The sequence below is a fragment of the Anolis sagrei genome, chromosome X (genome assembly GCF_037176765.1).
Source record: "Anolis sagrei isolate rAnoSag1 chromosome X, rAnoSag1.mat, whole genome shotgun sequence".
Lineage (NCBI taxonomy): Eukaryota > Metazoa > Chordata > Lepidosauria > Squamata > Dactyloidae > Anolis > Anolis sagrei.
The window spans coordinates 19,400,419-19,419,495 of record NC_090034.1 but is presented as its reverse complement, the minus strand read 5'-3'; the positions used below and the strand labels follow the sequence as shown (position 1 = coordinate 19,419,495).

The window sequence follows — 19,077 nt, the reverse complement described above, 5'->3', positions numbered from 1 at the left end:
TAAGGTTAGCTCTGCATCTTGTGGTCCCAGAGTGCAGCCTGTTCAGCACTTTCCAAGTCGGCCAGTTGGCTGTGTGTCCGGGGGGAGTTTATCATCTGGTATCAACCATGGATCGAGTTTCTGGGTTTTAACCTGCCACTTTTGGACTCTCGCTTGCTGAGGTGTTCCTGCGAGTATCTCCGTGGATCTTAGAAAACTATTTCTTGATTTAAAGCATTGGCATGCTGGCTGAAATCCGAACAGAGGATGGGCCAGAGATGTCACTGCCTTGGTCCTTTCATTATTGGCTGCTCCTTCCTGACAGATGTCAGGCAGTACAGTAATGGCTAAACAGTATAATTTCTCCAGTGGTGTAGGGCATAGACATCCCGTGATAATGTGGCATATCTCATTAGGAGCCACAAATAATAATAATAATAATAATAATAATAATAATAATAATAATTGATTAAAATGTGGAAAGTATTACATGCATGTATTCAGTCTGATGATGGGTTGATTTTCAGAAGCTCCTGCCAGATCCTATCCTGAAGCTGAGGAAAATCATTGGATTTGGAGGCTGCAGCACCAGATGGGTTAGTCTATCCATTTTTCTTGAGTATCCATACCAGATCCAAAGCAAAAAAGTGCAATGATGGTGTTGGGTTTCTGAAAAAAATTAATTAGTGTGTGATGTAAGCGATCTGAGATCATATCTGACTATCATCTTTAATTTTCTTGCCTGAAAAGGAACCCCTTTGAAATCATTGGGTTGAGACCATTGAACAGTTGATAAAGGAATAAGTCTGGAAGTTCATTATTTCTGCTGTGCCTTGAGTTTCTTTACGACAATATCTTGTTCAAAACAACTTGTATTTACAGATAGAATCAATGTTAGAAATATCAAATGACTGACTACAAATACATGCGGTGAAATTGGCTTGAGACATTTTGGTCAGAGCTGTTCCGACGTATAGGCAGAAAATATCTGTAGAGGATCAGTTATCATTGCTATACTTGGTTTTTTTGTCACACAGGCTTTATGGGCTGCCGGGGGCTCTGTGGTGGTCTACCCCTGCCACGCACTGATCATAGCCATAGCACTGGACTCTGGCAAACAGACGTTCCTTGCTGGCCACACTGATAAGGTAATCTTGTCGTCAGAGTATAACTTGAGAAAGGGTTCATTGCAGAATGTTTGTAGCACTGAATGTAGCTCTCCCTATCCATGGGTTCTGTATCCACAGATTCAACCAGCTGCAGCTTTGAAACTGCCTGTATTTTTGGGTTGCTGGGAGTTTTCCGGGCTGTATGGCCATGTTCTAGAAGCATTCTCTCCTGACATTTCACCCACATCTATGGCAGGCATCCTCAGAGGTTGTGAGGTCTGTTGGAAACTAGGCAAGTGAGGTTTATATATCTGTGGAATGTCCAGGGTGGGAGAAAGAACTTTTGTCTGTTGGGAGGCAAGTGTGAATGTTGCATTGGCTAGCTTAATTAGCTTTAAATGGTCTTGAAGTTTCAAAGTCTGGCTGGTTGCTGCCTGAGGGGATCCTTTGTTAGCTGGTCCTGATTTATTCTTGTCTGGAATTCTCCTGGTGTTTTTTTTAGTGTTGTTCTTTATTTGCTGTCCTGATTTTAGAGGGTTTTTTTTAAATACTGGTAAGCCAGATTTTGTTCATTTTCACAAGCATGTGGACAATTTCAATAGAAAGGAGGAAACCATGAAAATGAACAAAAGCTGATTACCAGTCTTAAAAACTCTAAAATTAGGACAGTAAATAAAGAGCAACACTCAGAACACAGGGGAATTCCAGACAAGAATCTGCCCGGGCCAGCTAACACCTCCCAACAAAGGATCCCCCAGGCAGGAAGCAGCCAGGTTTTGAAGCTGTAAGGCCATTCATTGCTAATCACGGTGGCCAATTGCAATGTTCACACTTGCCTCCAACAGACAAGAGTTCTTTCTCCCACCCTAGACATTATTCCACAGATATATAAACCCTAATTGCTTTGTTTCCAACAAACCTTACAACCTCTGAGGGTGCCTGCCATAGATGTGGGTGAAACGTCAGGAAAGAATGCTTCTGGAACATGGCCATATAGCCAGAAAAACTCACAGCAACCCAATGATTGTGGTCATGAAAGCCTTTGACAATACCTGTATTTCATCGCATAATAGTTGGGTGGCAAAACTGGTATTGTTGTGTTCCTCACGTAACAGTTGCAGAGCTGTTTGGGGCTAATTCCCCCTTCTCTCTTCCTTCCCTCCAAGGCAAGGCAGTTTAAAAACTATGAAATTGAGGCTTCTGGAGCTCCACTTTTTCCTTCATCCTCGAAAGAGTTCCACTTCAGATTTTGTAAACTTCTTTGCCTTTAGAAAAAGAAAGAAGGGAGAAGCAATTTATAAAAACGGAGACAAACATAGCTGTTTGTTTGAGCCCGAATCCTCCTCATCCCCTTTTAGAGATAAGGCAGTTGATTTTTATAAACCCAAAAACCGGAAAATCAATGTTGGATTTTCTTTCATCGCATAATTGTCGCACCCCCTTCTATATAAATAAAAATGTAATGTTCGTTTGTGGGATTAACGGAACTCAAAAACCACTGGACGAATTGACACCAAATTTGGACACAAAACACCTAAGAACCTAATGTATGTCCTTCACTAAAAAAAATGATTTTGTCATTTGGGAGTTGTAGTTGCTGGGATTTATAGTTCACTACAATCAAAGAACATTCTGAACCCCACCAACGATGGAATTGAACCAAACTTGGCACACAGTTCTCCCATGACCAACAGAAAATACTGGAAGGGTTTGGTGGGCAGTGTCCTTTGATTTCGGAATTGTAGTTCACCTACATCCAGAGATCACTGTGAACTCAAACAACGATGGATCTGGACCAAACTCTACAAGAATACTCAATATGTCCAAATGTGAACACTGGTGGAGTTTTGGGAAAATAGAATCTTGACATTTGGGAGTTGTAGTCACTGGGATTCACAGTTCACCTACAATCAAAGAGCATTCTGAACCCCACGAACGACAGAATCGGGGCAAACTTCCCACACAGAACCCCCATGACCAAGAGAAAATACTTAAGGCCATCCAGTCCAACTTCCTTTACCAGGGCAAGAAAAGGTAATCAAAGTCCTCCTAACAAGGAGCCACCCAGCCATAGATATAGATAGATAAATAGATAGATAGCTATGATTCACACACACAGAGATATAGTATCATAGATTTGAAAGGGACCCTTACAGAAGGGCAATGATATGTTGCATGTTCCAGGGTGAGCAAACCAGACACTCTCCACATCAACACTGACAAAGAAATAACAAGAAATTATGTTTACCCACAAGCATAAAAATATTACATATATTAGAAACCAACACTTTCTCATTACTTTATTTTCCAGATCAACAGACTGGGCCACAGCAATGCGTGGCAGGGGACAGCTAGTTTTTATTTAAAAAAGGATAAAAGTGTGACTATTATGTAATGAAATGTGGTATTTGGGAGAAAAATCCAAAACTCTTATAACCCCGACAGGTTATGAAGAACAATTACCTAATTTTTTTTTGCAAATCCCTCCATGTGGATCACACGGATGAGCCGTTCCCCCCCCCCCCCATTTTTCCTGCTGTGAAAGGAATGATAAGACTCTTTCTACTGAATTCCACAGGTGTCAGCCCTGGCGTTCAATGGCAACAGCACCTTGCTGGCGTCTGCACAGATTGGGCAACCCAGCGTGATGCGGCTTTGGGATTTTCCGACAGGGAAGTGCCTCTGCATGTTTAAAGCCGGCATGCATTCAGTCTCTTGTCTCAGGTAAGGAGCAGGCAGTGTAAAGGAGGAGGGAAAAAGTGGGAAAGCCTAAGGCCATTAGTTTTGATGGTGTCAGTGTTGCCCAACATGCTGCATCTTCTATGTTCTCCGTCATTTACACATCACCCTTCCTATTTTGCAGTTTATCGTACAGTGGGGGTGTTTTGTGTGGTACGGGAAAGGACAAGCATGGGAAAACTGTGAGTAAAGCACCACTTCTTCCTCTAAAGATGGCGATATGACTATAATAATTATAATTAAGGTTATTGTTTTAATCTATTATGTATTTATGGTTTTATATTGCGATATTGCAGCATCGAGTTGTTGCCAGTGTTAGCCTCTCTGAGTCCCCCCACGGGGGTTGAGAAGGACGGGGTAGAAATGCTGTAAATAAATAAATAAAGACAAGGAAATGCAAGTCAATTTTTTGGTGCTTCTATGTTTTCTATAGCAATTTTGACAGCGATTGAAATATTCTATTGCTTGTGCATACAGTTGACCTTCTGCATTGATGGATTCAACCATTCATGGCTTAAAAATATTTAAAGACAACCCAAAAAGCAAAAGCTTGATTTTGCTGTTTTATCCGAGAGATGTCATTTTACTATATCATTGTGTATAACTGGACCTGAGCATCCATTGATATCCATGGGAGAATCCTGCAGCCAAACCCCAGTGGATACTAAGGGCTCACTGTGTTAAATTTAATCTCCTTGATTGTTGGATATAGATGTATATCTTCCCAGAGGGTTTTTTGAGGTTGAGCTGTGACTGACTCACATCTAGGAAGTCATATTCACCTCCCTGTGCTTACACTGTGATCTAAAGTCAATTGTTGTTTTCTAGTTACTTGGAAAATCATGAGATACTTATCTGGAGATGATTAAGATACTTGGAGAACAAATTGTACTTCTGGGTTGTTGTAGGTTTTTTCGGGCTCTATGGCCATGGTCTAGAGGCATTCTCTCCTGATGTTTCGCCTGCACTTTGGCAAGCATGCCAAAGTGCAGGCGAAACGTCAGGAGAGAATGCCTCTAGACCATGGCCATACAGCCCGAAAAAACCTACAACAACCCAAAAGTATAATTTGAATTGTACGTCAGGAGAGAATGCCTCTAGACCATGGCCATACAGCCCGAAAAAACCTACAACAACCCAGTGATTCCGGCCATGAAAGCCTTTGACAATAAATTGTGCTTCTTTGCACGGTTGTTTATATATTTTAGATAGTTTTAGTATGGTATCTCTTCAATTCTAAGGCACTTTTTTCCTATATAATTTTCTCTAAGTATCACAGGTGTATCTTATGTATTTTTGTTGGTGATAGTGTTATTGAACTAAGAGTGTGCCTCACAATTGATGGCGTCTTACAATTGAAGAAATAACAATAATAATAATATAATTATTATTATTATGGCTATATACGGGTCCCCTGGTGACACAGCAGGTTAAACGGTTAGCAGTTCGAATCCAGAGAGTGGGGTGAGCTCCTGCTGTTAGCCCCAGCTTCTGCTAACCTAGCAGTTCAAAAACATGTGAATGTGAATAGATTAGTAGGTACTATTTCTGTGGGAAGGTAATGGTGCTTCATGCAGTCATGCTAGCCACATGACCTTGGAGGTGACTGTGGACAACGCCAGTTCTTTGGCTTAGAAATGGAGATGAACACCACCCCCAGAGTCAAACATGACTAGATTTAATGTCTGGGAAACCTTTACTTTACTTATGGCTATAAACAGACTTTTCAGGGCAATGTACTTGATTGGGACAGAGGGGAATTTGAATGGGTTCCATGAGAAGTATTTTCCATGTAAAGATTTACATGTAGGATTTGGCTACTTACATTTTATACCTTCAGAGGACAAAAATCCAGAATCTGTCATCTGCCTTGAAGCAATAAGAATTATTCTGAAGATGTTGCCAGGAATTTCTCATGTGTGGAGCTGCTTTATTTGCAGGGCCCTGTGTAAAGTAACTCCTGGGGTGTCTTCTGCATCCCACTCGGCCTCATCTGTCACCCTTTCCTTTCCTTGCAGGTTGTTGTTGTGTGGAATACCATTAATGTGAATCATGGAGGAGAAGCCGTGATGCTGGCCAAAGCACACACAGACGTGGACATCCAAACCATCAAGATTGCCTTCTTTGATGATACCAGGTAAAGATCACAAAAGCCAATGTTTGAGTAGTGATCTTGAGTATTGGATTAGGACTTTTGGAGATCAGTTGGACCATGGAAGCCCATGGGGTGAACTTGGACATGTCACACACTGTCAGCCTCATTAGGAAGTTATGGGAAACCTATTCTTAATACATCTTGCACAGAAAAGCCAATTAGAAGTTCACATTGAGGTTGCCGTAACTTGGAAATTACTTTGAAGGCATGCAACTGCCAAAACACAGGTCGTGCTTCCTCTTGGAGCAAACATCATTGCAGGGACCCAAATTTAATGTGGGTCCGCCCTGAGTCCCATTGGGGAGAGAGGGTGGGTTACAAATAAAGTTGATTATTATTGGGTTGTTGTAGGTGTGAATGTTTCAACTGATCACCTTGATTAGTTGAAACATCAGTTGAAACATTCACACCTAGCTCCAGCAGACAAGAGTTCTTTGTCCCACCCTGGTCTTTCCACAGATATGTAAACCTATTTTCCTAGTTCCAACAGACCTCAATACCTCTGAGGATGCTTGACATAGATGCAGGTGAAACGTCAGGAAAGAATGCCTCTAGAACATGGCCATATAGCCCGAAAAACAAAACCTACAACAACCCAGTGATTCCGGCCATGAAAGCCTTCGGCAATACATTGTTTATTATTATTTGAAATACAACAAGATGAGTCCACAGCAGACACTCTGCTGGCTGTTGTATGGGATCACACGTCAGGCACTTCCCAAGTGTCTAGGACTGTGTGATGTATCGACAAATAATGCATGCAGATCCCAGTAAGGTGGCCTTTTGCGGCTGGCAGATAGTAATTTTGTCAACACCAATTGTGTTTAAGTGCAGGCCAAGGTTTTTAGGCACTGTACCCAGCGTGCTGATCACCACTGGAACCATCTTTAGTGGTTTGTTATTTATTTGTTATTTATTCAATTATTATTATTATTATTATTTTATAGCCTTTCTATCTTGTTTGCTTGAATCCAGGTTGTTGGACACTTGATATATGATAATTTCATCTGCCACCAGATTGTAAATGCAGTGGATAGTGTGGTGCAGTTTTTCTCTTGGCTAGTCTATTTGCAGATATGCCAGCATTATTTACATGGGTATAACTGCTCAAAACATAGATGTTTAGTCCAAGATGAACAGCAGCAACAACAAAGCAACATTGCTAATGGGTACAAAAGTTGCATCCAAGCAGCATTGTTAGGACAAGCTGCTCCACATCCTATTGCTTTTCTCTCAAAACCCTTCCTTGTTTCTTTCCCATAATAGGATGGTGTCATGCGGCAGAGACAACGTGAGGCTCTGGCGGGTCAGAAGTGGATCTCTGCGTTCATGTCCAGTCAATTTGGGTGAATACCGGTCGCTGGACTTCACTGACCTGGACTTTGAGGCCGGCCAGTCCTCTCAGTGTGAACCAGATGACCGGACCTTGTAAGAAGCTGCTTTACTCTCCTCAGACATTGCTCTTTGACTCATATCAATATTGCAAAGTAGTCTTCAAGATATCTGAAGTGCCCTCTGTCTAAGATGGGTAATTTTTTTTAATTCAGTAGATATATGTATATATAGTTAAGGATGGAAAAACAATGTTTGGATACTTTGTTTACTTAGGTGATCCCTCGTAGCCCGAGGATGGTGGTCTTCCAAGTCTAGTGTCTTGGTGGTGGGTTCGTAGGTGGCTATGGAGCCCTATTCTCGATCCGCATGTTCTCCTGCAGTGAGGACATCCATTTCCAGATGAAAAGCAGTCCTGGTCAGGGTTGGCTTGATGCACCTTCCTCTTGGCACGTTTCTCCCTTTCAACCTCCATTCGTGCCTCTTTGAATTCTGCAGCACTGCTGGTCACAGCTGACCTCCAGTTAGAGCACTCAAGGGCCAGGGCTTCCCATTTCTCTGTGTCTATGCCACAGTTTTTAAGCCCATCTTTAAATCTCCTTTCCTGTCCACCAACGTTACGTTTCCTGTTCTTGAGTTGAGAGTAACTGTTTTGGGAGATGGTGATCGGGTATTCCGACAGCATGGCCAGTCCAACAGAGTTAATGGCATAGGAGCATCCCTTCAATGCTGGTGGTCTTTGCTTCTTTCAGCACACTGACATTTGTCTGCCTGTCTTCCCAAGAGATTTGCAGGATTTATCGGAGGCAGCGCTGATGGAATCATTCTAGGAGTTGCATGTGACGTGTGTAGACAGTCCACGTTTCACAGGCAAATAGCAGGGTTGGGAGGACAATAGCTTTAGAAACAAGCACCTTCGTCTCCCTATAGATGTCCCAGTCCTCAAACATTCTCTGCTTCATTCTGCACTCGCAGAGCTCAGGCGGTGTTGTATTTCAGTGTCAATGTTGACTTTTGTCAAGAGGTGGCTGTCAGTGGAGTGGAAATGGTCAACATTTTCTAATGTTATGCCATTGAGCTGTATTTCTGGCATTGCAGAGGGATTGGCTGGTGCCTGCTGGAAGAAGACTTTAGTTTTCCCGATGTTCAATGACAGGCTGATCTTCTCGTATGCTTCTGTAAAAGTGTTTAGAGTGGCTTGTAGGTCTTCTTCTGAATGCGCACTGACTACGTTGTCAATGTTTGGATACAGAATAGCTGCTTTGCATATTTCACAGCGAATCTTGTAGCATTAGGAATTCCATAAATTCTGACTGTATTATCAATTGCTTTTGTGGTTGGGTGTCCTTCTTGTTGCTTCCGTAGGTTTGTTTGCAGCAGGAGTGGGCATGTTTTGGAAATCGACTATAAGAACGTCACCATCAGAAATGCCCGTCGCCTCATGCCAACTGAGGTGCAGCATTCTCACCGGCGGGAAAAGCAAACGTTTAACTCCGGTATGACATCTGCAGTGGTGTGAAGGGTTTTCTAAAGGCAATTTTGTTTGCAAAACAAATTTTAAAATATTGCAGAAATATGTAAGACACTGAGGAGTAAATGAACCATATTATAATAGGTGGGCATGTTGAGACCACCAAAATGATGGAGTTGAGACAATGATAGATTTTTAATGTGGTTTAACACCACTTTAACTTCCCTGACTCAATACTATGGAAATATGGGAGTTGTTTGGTGAGGCACCAGCACTCTTCTGCAGGATTGAGCCAAGGCAGTTGAAGTGATGCCACACTGCATTGTTTTGACAGTGTAGATATGCCCTGAGTTTTTCAAGGCCATTTCATAATAGTTGGAGTGGTTACCTGAACAAGTTCAAAATCTTCCCATGGAGAGGATAGTTCACTGAAGTGCTGCTGATCTCCTGTGAATCGGAGGTTTTCCGTCTGCAGCTCCGTGCACATTTCAGAACATATTGGATCTTTGTTTTTTTAGGTCCTGGGATTGCACTGAACAGTATATGTCTCTCTTCAAGCTTTTGTGCCACAGCCTCTGAAGATGGCTACCTGCGCTTGTGGCCCCTGGACTTCTCCGAAGTCTTTTTGGAAGCAGGTATGTATAGCTTTAGCATCATAATCCCATGACTAAGTATATGCTTAATTCAGACCTCTCAGGTAAAGTTGTATATAGAAAAAGGGAAGCTGGATGGTGATCTCCATACATCTGTGAGGCATGTGATCTCCACAAACTCTACTAGTAGTAATTAGGCTTGTGCATAATTTCGGATAAAAATAGGAAGTCATATCAACTTTGTTAAATTTGTTCATATGAAGTGATTTCTGAGACATATAGGAAAGGTTGGGAGGATTTAGAAATTGAAACACCCATTTTTTTCATAAATATTTTGTAACATTCGGATGTCTCCCAAAGTCAGTTTAATTTTCACTATAACCATTAAGCAACTTTAGTAAAGCCAAGAGAACATAAAGTCCTTTTAAAATCATTCCCTTGGCCCCATCTTTGCAGGAGTCACCATAAGGAAGGCTCCGTGGGCGTGACTAATCACAGCCATCTTATCCGTAGTGTGATCACCAGAGTGATTTTTTCTTTTGTTATAGAGATTCCCCCAAATAACTAGTATTTAAAAAGACAAAACACAGCAGAGTAGTTTACCCACACACTGCAGGAGGCAACACTGTGGCTGAAGGAACCTTGAGCTTAAAAACAGCAGCAGAGTCTGCCTTCAAGCTTCAAAAAGTTTATTAAAACATAAAGAACTATATTTTCTAGAGAGTAAAGATGGGGTCTAGATTAGACTTTCTAACTTAGTGGTTCCCAATCTTTGGTTCTCCAGGTGTTTTGGACTTCCAGCCAGTTTACCAGCTGTTGGGAATTGTGGGAAATGAAATTCAAAACATATTGTTGAAGGCTTTCATGGCCGGAATCATTGGGTTGTTGTAGGTTTTTTGGGATGTATGGCCATGTTCTAGAAGCATTCTCTCCTGATGTTTCTCCTGCATCTGTAGCAAGCATCCTCAGAGGTTGTGAGGTTTGTTGGAAACAAAGCAATTAGGGCTTATATTTCTGTGGAATAATGTCTAGGGTGGGAGAAAGAACTCGTTGCAATTGGCCACCTTGATTAGCAATGAATGGCCTTGCAGCTTCAAAACCTGGCTGCTTCCTGCCAGGGGGATCCTTTCTAGGGAGGTATTACCTGGCCCTGATAGATTATAAATTGGGTTTATATATCTGTGGAAGGTCCAGGGTGGGAGAAAGAACTCTTGTCTGTTGGAACTAGGTGTTAATGTTTCAATTGGCCACCTTGATTAGCATTTGTGGCCTGACAGTTTTTAGGTGTGGCTTGTTAGTTCAAAACGCCTGGAAGACCAAAGGTTAGGAACCACTGGTCTAACTCAATCTAAGTAGAAGCTTGTTATAATCTCCATTTCCATCTAAGATCAGACAAAGGGAAAGACTCAAAAGACCATATTCTGCATTCAGCGTTCACACAAAGACCGAGAGAGAACACACTGATCAGGAGGTTTTGGTAACTTAACACAAACTTGAGAATATCACTCTGCGTCATTAATGAGATGGGAAGGAATAGAGTGAGAAAGACAGTCAGAGACAACAGTATTCGGGGAGGATAATGGGGAAGGGCTTTTTTACTTTTCTAGTAAACATAAACAGAAGATTAATCTTGTTAAAACTCTGAAGAAGGTCTTTGCCTTTCTGCAGAGCACGACTACCCGCTGTCTTCCGTTCGAATCAGCCCAGATAATCTGAAAGTTTTGTGCACGACCGCCACTGGGAACGTGGGCTGCCTGGACATCCAGTCTAAGGACTACTGTACGATCATGCGCTCCCACGCGGATTCTGTGTCTGCCTTCTCTGTGGAGGGATGCCAGAAACAGCTGGTGACGGTGTCCCAGGATAACAGCATCCGCATCTGGAACCTTGAATCAATGCAGCAGGTAGATTCTTATAAATTAAGCTGTGAATGAATCACAGCTTTAATTGGACCACTTAGATGTTGTTGATCTTAACTTCCCACCAGTTCTTGCCATATTTAGGCCCCAAAGCCTGCCCTTGACTTATACAGAAAGTTGATTTAAACAAACATATATTTGATAGGTAGTTTGGGGGCAGATTAGAAGTTTATAACAGGAACCCGGGCCTCCTAATATATACAAACCTGCTCTGCTGTCACCAAAATGGATGTCCTTAGGCTCTGCCATAATTTATTCAAGAGTCTGCATAAGAGTTTAAACTTTTTGAAAATACTCATTTGTGATGTATAGTATTCTCTATCCATTCAAAGAAGAAATACATTTTAAATTCAGACTTTTTGTTTTCTGACCATAGCTCTTATTCAAAACATAGCATTTTAGGTTGCCCATCTGTATTGTACAATGTGTAATTCCTATCAATGCATGAAACATGTATGAGAACAATTTATAATATGAGAAATATTTATAATATCACAAAGTATTACTACCTCGCCTGCGTCATAGGAAATCTGCTACGAAACAGGAGCTTCCTTGTTGAGTTCCAGGGCCAGAAAAGCAGATGGAAACAGAAGAACGGCCTGCCTCAGGAGAGTGTGCTAGATCTATCAATGTTCAACATTTGCACAAATGACCAGCCATTGCCAGAAGGGACAGAGAGTTTCATCTATGCTGATGATCGTGCCATTACCACTCAAGCAGGGATCTTTAAAATGGTTGAACAGAAGCTCTCCAAAGCTCTAGGTACTCTTACTGCCTATTACAGGGAAAACCATCTGATTCCTAATCCATCTAAAACATGGATGTGTGCTTTTCACCTTAAAAACAGACAAGCATCTCAAGCTCTGAGGATTACCTAGGAAAGAATCCCACTGGAGCATTGCAGCACACCCAAATACCTAGGAGTTATCCTGAACTGTGCTCTGACTTACAAGAAGCACTGTTTGACTGTCAAGCAAAAAGTGGGTGCTAGAAATAATATCATATGAAAACTCACTGGCACAACCTGGGAATCACAACCAGACACAGTGAAGACATCTGCCCTTGCACTTTGCTACTCTGCTGCTGTATACGCATGCCCAGTGTGGAATACATCTCACCATGTTAAAACAGTGGATGTGGCTCTTAATGAGACATGCTGCATTATCACAGGATGTCTACGCCCCACAACACTGGAGAAATTATACTGTTTAGCCGATATCGAACCACCTGACATCTGCCGGGAAGTAGCAGCCAGCAATGAAAGGACAAAGGCAGTGACATCTCTGGCCCACACTCTCTTTGGATATCAGTCAGCAAGCCAACACCTAAAACTAAGAAAAGTCTTCCTAAGATCTACAGAGATACTCACAGGAACACCTCAGCAAGCAAGAGCCCAAAAGTAGCAGGCTAAAACCCAGAACCTCATTCCGTGGCTGATACTAGATGACAGACTCTCTCTTGGGCACACAGAAGATTGGGTGACCTAGAAGGCACTGAACAGACTGTGCTCTGAGACCATGAAATGCAGAGCCAACCTTAAGAAATGGGGCTACGAAGTGGAGTCCACGACATATGAGTGTAGAAAAGAGCAAACCACAGAGCACTTACTACAATGCAGCCTGGGCCCTGTCAAATGCATAATGGAGGACCTTCTTCCAGCAACACCAGAGACACTCCAAGTGACCAGCTTATGGTCAAAGAAAATTTAGTATAATGCCAAATTTTTAAATTCATTGTGGTTTTTTTATACATTATAACTGTATGAGCCCCCGGTGGCATAGTGGGTTAAACCCCTGTGCCGGCAGGACTGAAGTCCGACAGGTCGCAGGTTCGAATCCGGGGAGAGGCGGATGAGCACCCTCTATCAGCTCCAGCTCCTCATGCGGGGACCTGAGAGAAGCCTCCCACAAAGATGATAAAAACATCAAATCATCCGGGCGTCCCCTGGGCAATGTCCTTGCAGACGGCAAACCACAGAGCACTTACTCTGTGGTTACTCTCACACCAGAAGTGACTTGCAGTTTCTCAAATCGCTCCTGACATGACAAAAAAAAAAAGAGAACTGTACTCTCAATTCGCTTCTGACACGATAAATAAATACATCATCAAAGGAAGTGGATTGAAATCCTCTTAGATAAATTTGCCTGCCTGAATATGTACTAGATTCTTTCTCTCCCCACACATTTGTCTTTTTGTGGTGATAAATGAATTAAGACAGTTAGCTCTTTCGAAATTACTGTATTTATTGGTTCTTATGTCCAAGTAGTTAAGGAGCCTTTAATCAAATGACTGCACTCCCATCTATTATAGTTTCCTATTCATATTTTCTTTTACCAGTGTATGCTTCTGCCACATCAAATCAATGTATTGATTCCCTTTCTTGCATTCAAGAGCAGCACAGCTTGTGTGGGGATCAAGTATGAGGCTTTTTCCTTGCTTCCTGCCATGGCAGATCTGAACAGGGCATTTCCATCTTTCCTACAGCTCTATGAATTCACCGCCTCTGATGAGACACCCTGCGCCGTGTCTTTCCATCCCTCGCAACACATCTTTGCTTGTGGTTTTGACACCGGTGTGGTGAGAACCATCAGCTTGGCGACCTCAAAATTGCTGGAAGAACACAAGTACGCTTTCATGTCGTTTCAGTGTTGTAGATTAAACTAGAGTATCCATTTGGCCTCACGCTCCTGCTTTCATCCTTTCTTTGTTTCCCTCCCTTCTTACATTTTCCCCCTTCCTTTCTCTCCCTCTCTCCCTTTTTCTTCCCTTTTCCCTCCCTTCCTTTTCCTTCCCCTTCTTTTCCTCTATCTATCTATCTATCTATCTATCTATCTATCTATCTATCTACCTACCTACCTATCCACCCATCCATCTATCCATCCTTCCATCCATCCATCTTCTATCTATCTGTCCATCTTCCAGTTGCCCTCCTGCAGTTCTGAGAGGACCCCATAATGTTTCAATGGCAATTATTACTCTCTTTGTGACTCTTTCCTTTCTTCCTCCCTTTTCCTCATACATATGTCCCTTTCCTTTCTCTTCCTTCCTTCCCACCTTTTTTTTCACTCCTTCTTCTCCCTTTTTTTCTTTCCTTCCTTTCTCCCTTCTCCAGCTCTGAGAGAGCCTCCCTTACATTATCTCCATGGCAACATGGCTCTCTTTGAGGCTCTCTCTTTCCTTCCTTCCTTCCTCCCTCCCTCCCTCCCTTCCTCCTTCCCTTCCCTTCCCCTCATACACAAGTCACCTTCCTTTCCCAATGACATCACAAAGGGCCACTTTGCCTGGCAACGACCAATCCAGTGACATCACAAAGGGCCACTGGATTTTCATCTAGTAGTAGCCTTTGTGGGACAGACAGACATAATTTGAGTTTAATATATATAGATATTCTAAGTTAATAATTGGGAAGAGCTGGTTTGTTTTTCAACTTAGACACTTTCCATTATATAAAATCAGTCCCATAGTTAGGAGCCCCCGCTGGCGGAATGGGCCAGCGGGACTGAAGACCTGATGTGTTGTTGGGCTTGGCTTCATGTAGGCCACCCCGAGTCTCCTTAGGGAGATGGTGGTGGGGTATAAATAAAGGATTATTATTATTATTATTATTATTAAGACCGATAGATCAGCAGTTCGAATCTGGGGGGAGCAGGTTGAGCTCCCTCTGTCAGCTCCAGCTGTGGGGACATGAGAGAAGCCTCCCACAAGGATAGTAAAACAAAAGAACATCTGTGCATCCCCTGGGCAACATCCATGCAGACGGCCAATTCTCTCACACCAGAAGCAGTTCCTCAGGTCCTCCTGACATGAAAAAAAGTCCCATGGGGTTGTTGTAGGTTTTTCCAGGTTATATGCCCATGTTCTAGAGGCATTTTCTCCTGACGTTTCGCCTACATCTATGGCAAGCATCCTCAGAGGTAGTGAGGTCTGTTGGAAGTAGGAAAATGGGTTTATATATCTGTCTCATAGTTTAAAGACTCAGAGTTCTTTGTCATTTCATCTAATGTTTTCTAGGAGTTGGATTTAAATTAGCCCTATCTGCATGCTTGGAGTCATTTGTTGGTTTTGGTTGGTAATGATCAATTCCCCCTTTTGCCTTGCATTTTGCAGGCAGCATCGTGGTCCGATCACTGGCCTGACCTTCTCTCCAGACGGGAATTTCATGTACAGCTGCTGTAGTCATGGGACCTTGACTCTTTATAACTGTGCCATCCAGAAAAGTCACATTGTTAGAATTTTGGGTGAGTGTTGAGCTTTTGAGATAATCCTTGTATATCCTAGTAATGGCATTTTCTCCTGCCCAGCCCCAAAGAGTTGAAACATGGAAGCATTGAATTTTTGCTATTGTTAACTGCTTTGAGTCACCCAAGGGCTGAGAAAAGCGGTATATAAATGAAGTAAATAAATAAATAAATAAGCAGAGAGATCTGGGGGAGTTCTTGTATATATGTATGTGTGCTAATAATAGCATTTTCTGAATGCCAGTGTGAGGTAGTGGTTTGAGTCTTAGACTAGAACTCTGAAGATACGGGTTCAAATCCTTTATCGTCCATGAAACCCCGCAGAATGACTCTAGGCAATCACAAACTCAGTCCCAAAAAAACCCTGTGATAGAGTTACCATAAGTTGGAAATGACCTGAAGGCACACAACAACAAAGTACCACTTTCCCCTTGAATTTCTTTCTGGATTGTTCCCTAAATGGCTATTTGACGAAACTGAGTTCACCTATGTTGCACTCCAGGCTAGGAAAACACCTCTGTCCTTAACTACCACACTCCAGGCCAAGTTATTTTGCACTGTTTATTTTATTTTGTTACTTTATGTATTTTGTTGTGATATAATTTTACTGTTGTTTTGTGTCTAATTTTGCTGTATTATTTTTGGGCCGCCCCGAGTCCCCTTTGGGGAGATGGTAGCAGGATGTAAATAAAGTTTATACTACTACTACTAATAATAATAATAATTATTATTATTATTATTATTATTGCCCGAAGTTTACTAAAACTAGGTCTCCTATCAATCAACTCATTACCATTATCTTGAAGCTCGTTATTCTCAGCACCTAGAATTTATTTATTTATTTATTTTTTAACCATATTTATATACCGCCTTTCTCAGCCCGAAGGCGACTCAGGGCAGTTTACAAATGGCACAATTCGATGCCTACAAAACAAAGAACAATTAAAACATTTAGCATAAATAACATTTGATAAAATAAAACCAATAAAAATATAAATCCACAGTGTCTCATTACTAAAATCATTACCCAATCGCATTGTCCAGCTGTTCCGAAGATCAGAATTTGTCTGCTACACTGCATTTGGGAAAGCTTGCTCAAAAAGCCAGGTTTTAACTTTTTTTGAAATTAGGAGGGTGGGGGCTGATCTGATATCCCTAGAGAGGGTGTTCCATATCCGAGGGTCCACCGCTGAGAAGGCCCTGTCCCTTGTTCCCGCCAACCGAGTCTGTGAAGAAGGCGGGACCGAGAACAGGGCCTCCCCAAAAGATCTTAGGGTACTAGATGGTTCATAAGGAGAGATACATTCAGACAAGTAAGCTGGGCCAGAACTGTTTAGGGCTTTATAGGCTAAAGCCAGCACTTTGAATTGTGCACTGTAGCAAACTAGCAGTCTCTGAACTCCTTTCCCTAGAGATTGGCTCCGCTGCATTCTCTGGAATGCGTCCTTGACTAGCTGGAGACACAGACTGCTCAGTTTCAGGACTTAAAATCTCAGGCCCAGAATCCCCATTCTCACCAACAGTAATATCAGACACCATCATGGGCTGAACTACAACAGCCTATACGTTTCTCCATTCAACTACAACCTGGCTCAGTGTTCTATTGAAACCCAGCTTATTTTTAGTCATTTTTCCTGTCTAGACTCTAACATAAGAAACAATTTATGAGATGGTGGTGGTATTCTGTTTATATGACTGGACCCAAGTACAGTCTTACTGCACCTTCAGCCTGCCTGTGTCCTTTTCTGAGATAAAATCATTGGGTAAACTCTTTTTACGGCATTATGATGATTTTGCAAAATGCCTTGGTTATTCTTTCTTTTCCCATTTTTCTTTACTTCATGACTTCTTTCATATGTAATAACCCATTGCTTTGCCTTCAGTGAATGTGGTGTCTCCAGACGCTGGCCACGGTCCTGACGCATTGTCTGTCAGTTGCGATGGGCGCCTCTTGTCCTTTGTGGGGCCTTCCCAATACATTGTGACTCTCATGGACGCTCATACCTTAGACGAGGTAATGTTGAATGACTTACATTTTATGTTTGTTTACATCCAATGTTTTATAGTTTATTAGTTTTATTCTATTATGTTATTTTAGTTATGTAATACATTTTATATTGTGAGGCATTGAATTTTACCTTTCGCTTTGTTGTGAACCGTTTTGAGTCTCCCTAGGGGTTGAGAAAACAGCATATAAATCAAACAAACAAATAAATATTTCATTCCAGTCAATGGGGTTTCATCATTTTAATCTTCTCTGTCTTATCTCCTCCTGACAGCTACTGAGAATAGATGTGAGCATATTGGACCTGGACAGCACCGCTTTGGATGCGGCCATGAGGCTCTGCTTCGCCCCTTTCCCTCTGGGCCATCTCCTGGTGACGACGTCCTCCCAAAAGGTCCTTGTGCTGGATGCCAAGACGGGCCGCTTGATCAGAGTGGTAAGGGAACCCCTGTGGCCTTTTTGTGTGTTCTGGGATGAGTCTCCTAATTTCAAGGGTTTCCTTTGGGTTTTTGTCAATTGCAGATCTCACAAGTACACAAACAGTCGTGCTCTTCGTTGTCGATGAGCCCTGATGCCCGGTACCTTCTGACAGCTGGAGACAGAGCAATCAAAGTGTGGGATTATGGGATGAGATTTGACATCAACTCTCAGGTAATGTGCCCAGAAGGGAAAACTAAAATTTTCAAAACCCCATTCAGGTTAATTTTATGGTTTAACAGAACCACAGCAAACTAGGATGAGTGCTTGAGGGATTGACTAAATAAAGACATGGATCAGATTGGAGGAAATCTTCGAAGCAGTAGAATTAGAAATATATTATCAGTCTTTGGTCAGACCTCACCTGGAATCACCCTGTGTCCAGTTCTGGGCCACACAATTCAAGAGCTATATTGACTCTAAGCTGGAAAGTGTCCATAGAAGAGCGACTGAAATGATCTGTTTAGTTAGAAGGAAGAGAAAGCGTAAGAATATGAGAAGAGAAGGAAAAGAAATGAAGATGAGAAGATCAGTAGAGTAGACCACTGGAAGACCTCAGGAAGTCGAAAACAAATTTCTTTCTACCCCTTTTTTTAATTGATAATGGGTCCTGAACTTATATTTATTACTTTATTGTTTCTCTATTCCTTTCTATCCTCTTTACTTTCTCTTTTGCTTTCTACTATTTCACTTTTTTTTCGGAGATATCTTAGTTCTCACATCTCTCAGTGGCTGCGGCCACATATCTATATTTTAAATGTATACTGAAAATTTAATAAAGATATATTTAAAAAAAGAAGAAGAAAAGAAATCTGAGAGGGGACGTGAGAGCTATGTTTCAATATTTGAAAGGATGCCATTAAAGAAAAGGGAGCAGGCCTTGTTTTCTGCTGCCCTGGAGGCTAGGACTCAATGGTGCAATGGGTTCAAATGACGGGAAAGGCAGTTCCACCTGAACATTAATTAGAAAGAACTTCTCAACCATAAGAAGAGCTGTTCAACAGTGCAACTCTCCGTTTCAGAGTCTCATGGAAGTTCCTTCTTTGGAGGCTTTTAAACA

At 42.0% G+C, this 19,077-nt stretch overlaps 1 protein-coding gene across 3 annotated transcripts in view; it reads left to right on the top strand.

Annotated features, from left to right (window-relative positions):
• The window catches only part of WDR90 (WD repeat domain 90), a 63,187-nt gene that overhangs the window by 16,808 nt on the left and 27,302 nt on the right, over window positions 1-19,077 (top strand). For all 3 annotated transcript variants that reach the window (XM_060786581.2, XM_060786580.2, XM_060786582.2), the window contains 14 exons: window positions 507-575; window positions 1,017-1,127; window positions 3,667-3,812; window positions 3,952-4,009; window positions 5,846-5,964; window positions 7,249-7,410; window positions 8,680-8,810; window positions 9,304-9,420; window positions 11,047-11,282; window positions 13,782-13,921; window positions 15,405-15,535; window positions 17,419-17,549; window positions 17,815-17,976; window positions 18,063-18,191. In XM_060786581.2, coding sequence (XP_060642564.2) covers window positions 507-575; window positions 1,017-1,127; window positions 3,667-3,812; window positions 3,952-4,009; window positions 5,846-5,964; window positions 7,249-7,410; window positions 8,680-8,810; window positions 9,304-9,420; window positions 11,047-11,282; window positions 13,782-13,921; window positions 15,405-15,535; window positions 17,419-17,549; window positions 17,815-17,976; window positions 18,063-18,191 — 1,842 coding nt within the window. The remainder of the gene's footprint in view (window positions 1-506; window positions 576-1,016; window positions 1,128-3,666; window positions 3,813-3,951; window positions 4,010-5,845; window positions 5,965-7,248; window positions 7,411-8,679; window positions 8,811-9,303; window positions 9,421-11,046; window positions 11,283-13,781; window positions 13,922-15,404; window positions 15,536-17,418; window positions 17,550-17,814; window positions 17,977-18,062; window positions 18,192-19,077) is intronic.